Source organism: Malaclemys terrapin, chromosome 7 (genome assembly GCF_027887155.1).
Source record: "Malaclemys terrapin pileata isolate rMalTer1 chromosome 7, rMalTer1.hap1, whole genome shotgun sequence".
Lineage (NCBI taxonomy): Eukaryota > Metazoa > Chordata > Testudines > Emydidae > Malaclemys > Malaclemys terrapin.
Window position 1 is genome coordinate 22,044,843 of NC_071511.1, and position 12,138 is coordinate 22,056,980.

The 12,138-nt window shown below is 54.1% G+C and overlaps 1 protein-coding gene across 3 annotated transcripts in view; it reads right to left on the reverse strand.

The window, feature by feature from the left end:
• PLXNA1 (plexin A1) overlaps nt 1-12,138 on the reverse strand; it is a 324,181-nt gene that overhangs the window by 101,284 nt on the left and 210,759 nt on the right. For all 3 annotated transcript variants that reach the window (XM_054034036.1, XM_054034037.1, XM_054034035.1), the window contains exon 9: nt 10,799-10,913. In XM_054034036.1, the coding sequence (XP_053890011.1) occupies nt 10,799-10,913 (115 nt within the window). The remainder of the gene's footprint in view (nt 1-10,798; nt 10,914-12,138) is intronic.

The window sequence follows — 12,138 nt, forward strand, 5'->3', positions numbered from 1 at the left end:
TCCAGTCTTGGGCCCCACACAGCTCTGCCACTGCACCTCCCTCCTGACTTACAGGCCCCCTATTTCAGCCCTGGGCAATCTTGCTGAACTCCAAGCAAGAATCAAGTCTAAAATAAGTACCATAACCCATGAGGATGGAGAGTTGAGCATGCTACAACTTGTGGGCCCGACACTAACCCATCTGTGACAGCCCGAGTGAAGCTCTGTAGCTTGCCAAGAACAGAGCCCTGATATTCCAGGAGAAGGAAAATCCTGCCTTGAACATTCCCCATGAATCCTAAGCTGCAGAAAGCCCAGCTGGCCCATGAGGCCCTACAAATAAACAACAGAGCCAACAGAGCCAGAGCAGCTCTCCCAGCAGGTCTGACCTAGAAATCCAGCGCAGCCCTTGCAAAGGAGAAGCAGAGCATTCAGTTGTGGGATCTGCATAAAGCCACTTCCAGCCAAGAGGGACTTAACAGAGTGCCCACCAGCTCTGCCTGGCAGAGCAGCCACGTGCAGACCCCATGGAGATCAGCAACACTAGTGGGGGGCTCCACTGATTGGTGGCAACATCCACTCAGCAGATCAACCCAGTCCCAGAAAGGAGGGTGTCATGCACGATGGATGGCTCAGAGCTGCACCGGAAGCTGAACTTATAGCTGAGCAAACTGGGAGCTCGGAGGAACAGCAACTAGCACTTGAGCCAGAGCCTCATCTTGCCAGTCTTCTGCAGCAGCTCCAAGGAGAAGCGGTCTGGGGTCGCACTAATGCAAAAGTGAACTTTTCGCAGCATTCAGTTTCAACACTCAGGCTGCTCTCTGGGGATCCCCCAGGCCTGTCTGCAAAGCACAGGAGAGCGGGCAGAGAGCAAAAATAAACGGGTCTGGGCAGAACAACAGCTCGGTATTCCCGAAGGGCCTCGCTTCGGCAACAATAGCCTGATGCAATCCCCAGGCCAGCCTTGCAGGGCCCGGCGGGGGACAGCTACTCTTAGCGGCACTGGCTTTAAATAGGGGAGAGAGAATAACATGTTTTGAAACGAATACCGGTCCAAGAACAGAAACTGCACTTTGTTCGGAGATCTGCAGCAGCTTCTCCCGGCCGCCCTGATGGGAGCAGGGCGGGTCGGCCTATTCCCCAGCTGCAGCCTTCACAGCTCTCACCTGACACCGTGATGCTAATTCCAATAAGTGGGGCTGGAACCAGAGGCAGGAATAGCAATGACTGAGGTGCCATTCCACTGAGGAAAGCTATTCCCAGCACCACTGCCACTGCACATCTCACCTGAGCACCGAGAAACACTTTACAGACATCCTTAACCACCACAAACCCCTGCACCCCCAGGTCAGCAGAGAACCAGCACCATTTGAGAAGAACCAGACCAACTTGTCATGTGCTCCATCTCCCTGAGGTCAGTGCAGGCTTGGGCCCTGCAGCACATTTCCTAGGGCACTGTCCCACCTGCTTTCCAGAGCCCCAAGCAACGGGGCTCCTATCGCCTCTCTTGGGAGGTGATTGCACAGCCTGATCCTGGTTGCCACTAACAGGTCTGATCATCTCCCTTTTGCAGGTGGGGAAATGAGGTGTAGAGAAGGAAAGTGACTTGTGCAATGATAGAATCCAGGAGTACTGACTTGCAGAGATCCATGCTCTAGATCTCGCTCCCCGATGACAGTGGAGGGGCTCATTTAGGGCTCTGGTTTAGAGCCCAGACGCGTCATATTTTACTTACAATGCTGTAGATCCTCTCCAGGCCACCAGGAGACAGACACCTGGCCCTGGGTCGGGGACTTGCAATAACATCTCGGCTCTGCCAATAATCCCGATGCCATGGCAATGCCCCCACTCTGGATATACCTGTCCCTCCGGCCGGAACCTCCAGGGGATGCCCAGCTCCATACATTCGCTCAGGAGCACTCTGAAATATGCCAGCACTGGATCACAGGATGGAATCAGGATTCAGAGAGCAGCAGCCGGATCTGAAACCCCACAACCTCCTGACTGGTGCTGGCTCCCATCAGCCATTTGCTCAGGATGGGATGTGAGCTTCTGATGGGGTTTTAGCGCTCTGTACAATCCTCCTGCAGTTCAGGGAGGTATGGTGGGTGGCACAGCCTCCCTGGCCGGGAATCCACACACCCTCAGGGGCTTCGCTTCTCCTCTTAAACAAGACCCGAAACCCCTCCATTTCCTTGCCTTCAAGGCCCTGGGTAACTGCTCACCCACCCTGCTCCCATCTCCCCCAAGTCAGCCTGGACTGCCTATGTCTGCTTCTCCAACAGCCACCAGTGCAACTTCTCCCTAGGCATGGAATGCTCTGCTCTCCCTGAGATGGTCGACAAGCCCACTGCCCTTAGACCTAGCGCCCTCCTGAAGACCCTCTCCCACCTCCACCAGCAATTCTCTGACTGACCCTTAAACAATTGGCTTGTGCTCCCTGAAGCCTCTGTTGAGTAACTGTGAGAGCCGATTGCTATAGCTCCCTACCCTGCTAGCTGTTCTGTTACCCCACCTTGCTCAGGCATGCCTGGGTGCAACAGAGAATGGGCCCCACAGTGCACACAAACAGAGATAATGCTCACGCTCTCTAACATGAACTAATTCTTCCTTACGTGCACATGTGTGCACTCGCTCTCTCTTACACACACACACACACACACACACAGTTAATGCTCTCAAACACACACTCTCTCTCTCTCTCTCTCTCCCATTTTGCTGAAGGAGCCGAATCCACCAGCTACGTCACATATTCTGCATCTGCCGGGAGATTTGTCTCATCCAGCAAAAAATCTCACCCTGCTCCAAAACAGGAAACACCTGGTGCTGGGAGCCCTTTCCAGTGAGCCGCAGGCCCTGTCACTCCAGGCCAAAGCGCGTGATGAGGTTTCCTCGGGGGGGACTGGCTGTGACTCTACCCAGCCCTCCCCTTGTGTGGTGGCCAGGGGATTTTAACAATTCCTTCCTCAGCAACTTTCAAGCATCAATTCAAAGGACTGATGAAACTTCCCGTGCAGTCAGTTAACTCCTGCCATGCTGGGCAGGAAGACTCCATACAGCCCAAAAAGCTCTCCACCCAGCTCGAAGGCCTACACCGCATTCCCCTCCAGCTCCCCCTTCCAGACTCCACTACCTAGGAGCAGGGCACGTGGAAAGTTAGATTGGTCGAAAATTTTCCATTTTTCTCCAAGGGTTTTCAACTAACCAAAATACTCGGTGGCCATGTCTGCTGCCCTCAAAAACTGGAGACCTTTAATTAAAAACAAACAAATGCTAAAATGTTAAATTTTCACTTTTTCAATGAAAATTCATAATTTTCCACAGAACTCCCCAGCCCCTGTTTCTCAAACAGCTCCAGTCATGGAGTTGCAGCACCCCACAGATATTCCTCCACATGGTCCAGATGGGACCCGGCCACTGAGACGAGAGTGGATGGCAACCCTGGCTGGAACCTCCCAAACTCTAGGGGCAGTGCCTGGGGGTCAGGGGGTGCAGCAATTGGCTACGAGGCAGAACCTGTTCCAGCTGCCTGGCTGCACCCCCGCCCTGCCTCCTACGCCGGGCCTCGCTCCTCTCCATCTGTATCTTGCCATCTCTGGGCCATTCTGACCCTCTCTCTTCCCTTCCATCTGGCTGCTTCTCCCTGTCCCTCAGCTCTCACACTCTCTCCTCGCCCTCCATCAGTCTATCCCCCCGCCCATCTCTATCGTTTTCTGTCTCCCTTCCCTCCATGTTTGGGTGTGTGTCTCTCTCTTTGCTTTCCGCCACCTCCATCTCTGGCTATGTCTCTCCCCACCCCACCTCCCCACTTCTCTCTGCCTCTCCCTCTATGGACTGCTTCTCTCCCAGCTGATTCCTTCACCGGATGAGTCCAGCTCTCACTGGCAGGGGAATGGCTGTGGTATATGCACAGTTCTACCCCGCATCCCCAGGAAGTGCTTCTAACAGGCCCATGCCCGCCTACCCATGCTAGCATGACAGTACACTGTAAGGAACCAGATTAAAGCCATGCCAGGTCCTCAGCTCCCAGCACACTGGGGCAGCTGGGAATCTGGCAGCCACTGCTCTCATTGGGGGAAATGCACTGGAGGACTTTGCTGAAGCCCCCACCCAGCCCACCCCAAATTCCTCTGGGAATTTGTGCCAACTCAGCTTACATTCCCCCTCAGTAAAGGCCCACCATCTGCCCTCCTAAAACTGGTGGGGGGGCCCTCATCTTCCTTTAGAAGGATTGGAACAGCCACCAGGTTGACCAAACCTCCCCCTCTTCCCCCAGGGTTGGTCCCTGCTTTCAATATAATTAGCCCTTCCCTCTGCTTTGATCCCTGTCTGCTGGCCTGCTTTAGAGCAACTCTGGGCCTAGCTGGCTCTGAGTTGGGACCTGGGCTGCCCCCTAACTGAATTGTGGGTGCATTAGTGCATGAAGGAGTCTTGGGAATCCAGCTCAAGCCAGTGAGAAGGGGTAGGCCTGGGAGGCTGGGAAAGGGGTTGAGTTGGGAGGTTCGCAGGTGGAGAGTGTTTTAGCAGCTGATGGGGGTCAGCTGGAGAGCACATCAATGGCCTGAGGAGAGGTGGTCTTGGGTTAACAGGAGCATCACATAACAGAGGGTAAGGTGGTTTGGACACATGGGGGAAGGGGGTGGCTTGTCCTGCGGGTGTGGGTGGCTGGTGCAGTCGGCAGCTGGGGGCCGGGTGCACCATCTGGTTCCATTCCTGGTCTCTTACTTCCCAGGGCTGTCAGTGCTGCAGAGGCCAGGCTGGGGGTCCAGTGGTTAGGGCTCTGCACACTGCCATAAGGTCTGGAGGAGAAGGGAAGACCCTGAACTCATTGCCAGCCCAGCCCCTTGCTCTGTGGGTTGGTAGCATTGGAGAGTCGCTTCCTACTACCCCCTAGAGTCATAGAATATCAGGGTTGGAAGGGACCTCAGGAGGTCATCTAGTCCAACCCCCTGCTCAAAGCAGGACCAGTCCCCAGACAGATTTTTACCCCAGTTCCCTAAATGGCCCCCTCAAGGATTGAACTCACAACCCTGGGTTTAGCAGGCCAATGCTCAAACCACTGAGCTATCCCTCCCCAAGCTGGCTGAAGGAAGCCCTGCCAGGCTCCCAAAGGAGGCCATCCTCCACCCAGGAGCTTTGATCCTTTCTGGGGGAAGGCAGAGGAGCTGCGAGTCTTTCCAATGCTTCCGGGATGCCCCAAAGCCCGACTGGGTCTCCACAGCTCAGAGCAGCACCTGCTCCTGGGTATGGGGGAAGAGCTGACTGCATTCAGCGCAGGAGCTCTCCACAGATCATTGCAGCCTTCAGAGCACAAGTCTTTCATGGTCCTCCCCAATTCTACGTCAAACTCCCCTCCAGCAGACACACAGGACCCTGTCTCCGCAGAGAAGCCTTTTACTAAAAGATCATTCAGTCCAAAGGGCCGATCACATTCCCCAGCCACCGCTATGAGTGGGAAAGTGGGGCAGGAGATGGGAGCTCCTGCTCTTCCCCCATCATCACGGCCTTCCCTCCCACCGCACTCCTAGGGAAAGCCCAGGGGGGTCAAAGAGCAAAGCCCAGGGATTTCAAGCCCATCAATGGCCTCAGGGGCTTAATTCTTACTGGCAGCAGGAAAGCAGGAGGGTGCTGGCTGTTCCCAGGCACAGCCTGGACAAACAGAAGGACACATGTAATGAGCAATCGCTCCTACCAACCCGCAATCCCTCCTGGCCTGCTCTCATGAACCAGCAAGCACCTGCTGTGCTGCCCAGCTTTCCATACACGCCCCATGTAGACCGCATCTTCTGTGCTGCCAGTGCCCAGAAGCCTCCAGGGGAATGCGCTGCTCCTCTGCTGAGTGTGCCAGACTGGCACAGGTAGAATACACCCATTGGGCTGCCTCATGCAGCAGGCGCCTCGCAGTGCGCCCCTGATTACAAGGAGAGCTTACTGGGCAATGACAGCACAGCAGGTACAAGAGGAAAACCAGCAAGGAAAGGGTTAACCCTCTGACTGGGGGCAGGAGATTTCCATTACCTCACTGGCCACACTCAGACAAGCTGAAATTCAGCCAGACCAAGCCCTGCTTAAAATAACTCGGAGGGTTAGACACACACCCACAAAAGGCTAGAAATTCAGGGTCAGGTTGAGTCTCTGTTCTTAATTTGACCCACAGGCGATGGCCCAGCACCAAGGAGGACGGCAGCAACCTCTACACTCTCGCGGGGCTCATCAGGATCTGTGTCTGAACCGCTCTCATTTGAAAACCTCCAGGGAACAGGCTTTGTAGGTAGAGGGCAGGACTTGCTGGTCCCAGCTGGGAGGGGCATCCTGGCAGAGAGTTCACCACCCCTGCCAGGATCTGCAGAGGCTACCCCAAGTGACAGTGACCTCAACTGAGCTGTTCCAAGCCTCACACCAGGCTCAGGTCCTGCCTGAGTCTAGCCCCAATGTTTGGCCAGGGCCAGCTCTCACCCATGCTGGAAGTTACACACGGTGCCTGTTCTCAAGCTTGGGCCTCTGGGAAGGGCCTATATCCCACAAAACAAGAGCCTGAGGATATTTCCAGATGCTTTTAGGATCATATCTCCAAACGTAACTCCAAACTTCTGCCTGCCGAGGTTTGCACATGCAGACACAGCTAATGTGTGCATGCAGAACAGGGAGTTATGCGGCTAAAGGGCTGTGAGCGCTGACCGTACAGTTTGCAGGTGCGATTTTGGAGTTGGCCGAAAATGTGAGCCGTGAAGTGCAGCTGCTATGGAAAACAGCATCGTTGGGCTCTGTGTTTATTGGGCCTCACTGACTCCAGATCACGTATCCGAGATATTATGAAGTATACAAGACCCGGGACGTCCATCTTGCCTTGCTCATGGAAGCAGCCCCATTGACTTCTGTGGGAGCAGCAGGATCAGGTCCATTGACTTCCATAGGCCACTTGCACGAGTAAGGCATGTAGGATCTGGCCTATCATAAATAAAGTCGCTCCCTCACACGTAAGCGGCCGTTGCACAAGAGTAATTGTGCTGCTGATGGCTGGGCTCTGGATGAGTAATTGCCCAGTTCTCCGCTTCCTTCCTGGAGGGCCCAGGCTCCCAGAAATGACAAAAGAGGGGGAAAAGAAAAATGAATGGTTCGTCGCTGGGAGCTTGACCTATTCAATGCCGAGCAGACGCTCGTCAGCCCGGAGCGGCTGCAGTGACAGGAGTCAGGGTGGAAACGACGCAGCGAGAGGGAAGTGAAAAATACCAATGAGGGCGCCTAGGCTGCACTGGCACTCACGGTCGGATCCATCTAACTCTGCACGTGAGCCACCCACGGGGTGGAATCAACTCACAGCTACTCCAGAGGGGCACCAGCCTATACGCCCCGTGCTGGAGACTCAGGAGACACCAGCCGCAAGAGATGAAGAGGAAAGGCTCCCAACGGTTATGGGGAGGGGGCTCACTGAGAGGAAACTTCTGCTCATCCTAAGCATGGGAGCAGAACTGGACGGGGTAGGGGAGTTAACTGGCCGGGCTATTGGCAGGTCCCATAGTTGATGTGGGGGGGTGAAGGCCAACCAAGGGGTATATGTGAGGTATGGCTGGGGATAGGAAGCAAGCATCTCTGGTGAGAGGAGGGCAGGAGGAAAGATCTCAGAACTGAGGAGGGGTGGCTGCGGGAAAGAGCCTGTGAAATGAGGTGGGGGTGAATGACGTTGGGGGGGGCAATGTTCTGGTGAATCTAGGCCTTCTCCCAAGTCGGAGGACTGATTGGGTTCTATAGGAAGATGCCCTCTGCTGAGGGGGTGAATGTCTCTGAGCCAGCTGGAATTTCATAAACCCGGAGAGAGGAAAACAAGAGGGAAATCTTAGCTGCTTTTTATAAATGGGAGAGTACAAGCTTTAATCTCCCCTGCTGCCTGGGCCCAGTCCGAGCCTGGGATCCCTGATGTGATATGAGTTCTGCCAGATCTCAGCCTCCCCACTAATGGGCAGACGGGAGAGAAGTTCCCAAGGTCACTTTGTCAAGTGCTTTCCCCAGTAAGAAACACATTTGAACCATCCCCCTGAAGAAGGCCCATTGCTTCTTTCTTGGTACCACACCCCAGCAGAGAAAGGGGAAAGCACCTAACAGGTGTCTGGATGGAAGGGGGACAACACACACCACGTCTAAAACAAGGATGAAGATTGTGCTCAGAAAGCCTCGTTATTTCTAGCACTCTCCGCTAATTGCTGGGGGAAGGCAAATGGGAGGCCTGACTTCCCAGTGTTGCTAATTCCTCCTCCAATCCAGAGAGGCCCCTCCAAGAGCAAGTGCTTTTTCAGCCTGCCTTCAGAACAGGATGGCTCTAAACCGCAGAATGGCAAGCTAACCTCTGTGCCTAACATTGAGGGCTGCGTGTCCATCAGACAGAAACGCAAGCGGCAGGTCGATTTCCGGGGGCAGACAGCCAAGGAAACCATCAGAATGCAATGCAGTGCTGCTTTTAAGCTGATCAGCACCATTTCATAGCGGGGGGAGGAGTTTATGACAGTTTGAGTCCAACAGGAACGCACTCGTTTTAAAAGCAACCTCGAAAGCACCTCTCTCAGGTATTTACAAGTACTTGTTCCTTGTAGTGTATCAGCAAGCCAGGACCAAGCTGGGGGGTCTGATTCCCAGTTCACGCAGACATACTCATGCTAGCTCTCATCTGACCTTGCACACTACAGATACTAGAGTGGCCACAGTAGTATGGGCAGGGGCAGTGGCAGTACCGTGCTAGCTGCCCCGAGTACAAACCTGCCTGAACCCCGCGGGTACATATGCAGCCTGTGCCACCACTCACGGCTGCCGGCGGTACCACAACTACACTATTTGTAGTGCACTAGCTCAGATGAGAGATAGCATGAGTATGTCTCCTCCAGCTGGGAATCACACGTCGTGCCAATGTAGCCTTAGGGAGAGTCTGTGTGGTGACAGTAGCACAGGCTGTGTTACTCCACCTGGGAGCTAGAGAGAACCACAGACTCTGGCTGAGCCCAGAAATTCATCACAGCTAGGCGCTGCCTCTTCTCTGCACCCCTCCCTCACAGTATTCAGGTGCATAAGTGTTAGACGCTGGACGAGGTGAACAGGTGCAGTTCAATCACAGTAAATCGGTCACCAGCCTCTGGGCGTCTGGAGCATCCCAAAGCACCCGTTAGGGCTTGCAGAGCCCCAGAAGCGCACACACCACAAAGGGTCACTGCTCTAACCACTAGACATTTCCTTGCCTTTGGCAACTCAGTCTAAAGTTTCCAGCATGGGAAAGGTTAGTGCTGCCTCTGACAAAACCGAGCTGCAAAGGGGAAGCGATGGAAGGGCCGAAGGGAAACGGTTCTAGGCAAGTGGCAGTTTTTAATAGAGCGCTCATAACACATGGCTTTTTAAGGGAGCCCTTTTCTTCCAATTTAGCAGATGGTGACAGAAAGCACAGAGCTCAGTCTAACACAGACACCCCCGGGGATAGAGAAACCCTCATTACTCACTGGCTCTCCGCACCAGGCTAGGCAGCTAGCAACACGGGACAACAAGGCCGGCAGCCACGCAGGTCTGAATCGGAAGGGGGATTCAACTGCTGTCTTCAGGGCATTAGCGCATCACCACAGGGGGTCAGGAAGGAAATTCCCATTGACCCCAGCTCTAGTGACATTGTGCAAATGGCCACATGGACTTGGGCCGCTGCAGGAAGCCACATGCCGGCATTGCTGGACCTCTGGCCACCATCCAGAGATAAACAAGTTGCATGAACTCTGAGTCCCGTCTGGAAGGCCTATAACACAGCATGGGTGAAATCCTGACTCCACTGAAGTCAATGGTCACACCATAGGTTTTGCAGCTTCACACACCCTGGTACCACACCACCACATGCAGTCCTAGTTACACCTCTTACCCCTGGCAGGGCATGGAACCTTCCCCACAGGCAATGGCGGGAGCTCTGGCCTAACTGTTCAGAAGTGACTTGTGATGCTGGGTGCTTAACTTGAGACACGTTTGGAGAGGGCAGATGCTCTCATTCTGAAAACCAGGCCCCTGTAACGGTGTCTCAAGCTGGACAGCTCAAAATCACCAGTTACTTCAAAAGGCAGGTCCTTCGCTTGAGCCATCCGGAGCTAGCCTGAACTTGTCGGGACCAGTCCAGCACTGGCTCCCGAAGGAATGGGCTGAGATGGTCTCATGAGCCAATTTCCCACTCCATTTGCGGCCATGGCTGTTCATGGGTGTTGTGAGACATATACAGTGTGACGCTCATTTGTGCCTGCACACACTGGGGTTGCAAGTGTTAGAGACCAATTGAAAGTTTGGCCTAATTTCTACAAGTCTCTAACTCCACAAAGTAACTGCAATTAAATGACTGGGGAGCCCCCTGCGACTGCAGCACATGAAGCGTTAACAGTCTAACGTGGTAGCCGGTTTGAAGCTGCCTAGATAAGATGAGGCGGGGGAGGGAGGGAGAGGAAGCACCAGTGACCTGGTTTGTAATGGACACACTGCCCCCCAGGCCTCACTCTTAATGGCTCGCATAGTGACTGAGCATCAGGACAAGCTGATGATGCCACTGAGGGCTAACCAGGCAGAGAAACAGCCCAAGAGACTCTCCACAACTGCATCCATCACTGCCCAAGCAACAGAAACCAAGAGCAAGCCCTGGCTGGGGGGCTGCAGGCCCGAGGCCGGCACAGATTTAGGAAGGTTTCGGGGGACAGAGAAGGGATTGCAGCTCTACAGATCTCTCCCTCGCAAGCCAGCAAACAGTCCATGTCAGAAACCAGAGCAGAGCAGAAGGGAGGTGGCTGGAGACTTCGGGGGCAGCAGTTTTATGGCTCCTTACCTCAGACATGTTGACACGCCCCTCCTGGAAGGAGCAGTCAGCAGCATTGTGGGTGCAGATGTGCCGATATTTACACCAGTGGCATGGGAAGGAGCCATTCACACAGGACAGGCAGCTGTAGGGAGAGAGAGCTCATGAGGTAGTATCAAAACACTGTGAGGCAGTCACCATCTCTTGTGGTCCCAAAGCGCCTTACAGACTGCAACAGGCACCATTCCTCCACCCACAGAAATGCAGCTGTACTAATGGCTCATGGCAACATTAGGCCACACAATAATTTAGGACAAGGGATGAAAACACACACTCACTCTCCAACTGAACCTGCAGGGGGATTTAGAGAGGCAGAATGGAATTACCCACAGTCAAATTTGGCCAGCATCTAGGAGTTAACATCCTGACTCTTGCTTAAAGTCCCACGGGATTTTTAATCACCATGAAAGGTCAGGGCCTCCATTTCACATCTTATCCACACGGTTGTATCTCAGGGGTTCTCAAACTGGGGCTCAGAACCCCTCAGGGGGTCATGAGGTTATTACATGGGGGGTCGCGAACTGTCAGCCTCCACCCCAAAGCCCGCTTTGCCTCCAGCATTTATAATGATGTTAAATATATCAGAAAGTGTTTTTAATTTATAAGGGTGGGGGGGGGGGTCACACTCAGAGGCTTGGTATGTGAAAGGGGTCACCAGTACAAAATTTGAGAGCCATTGTTGTATCTGATACAGCACAGAGCAACCTAGCACTACCTTGGGGGCAGCACACAGTCAGAGGGGAGAGCACCCCTTACTGCATCACCCATCCCGCTACCCGCAGCACAGCACCCCCTCGCACCACCCTCGGCAACTGAAACAGAGCACAGTCAGAGGGTTGACAGGCCCCCCAGAGTCACCCCTCCACTCCCTTCGTCAAAGCACCACCCTGGGGCACTGAGGTCAGTCTGGCTTCTAACAGGGGAGCCCCCCCACCATACCAAATCATCCACTCCAGGGTCTGTATACAAAGTTTACAGCATCTCTCGCTCCTCCCCCTGCCCCAGCCACATTCTCCTCCTCTGCTCCCCGTCATAACACATGTGGTGATAACACACACCATGTGGTCAAAGGCAGGGGACCTGCGGGCGACCCTTCTCTCTAACTTGGCAGCGCTGGGCCCTTCCCTTCCCGCCTGCTCATGAGGGGGCTGAATTGCACACTTTGTGAGCTTTATTTTTGGTTTTATGAAAGGCAATTTTAGCAAATGGAGTCAGAACAAGGCCCCTCCATTGCAGGGAGAAAAAGCCCTCTGCATTAATGCACATTCATTCAGAGGAAAATTATAACTGGCCAAAGGTTGGGTCAGATT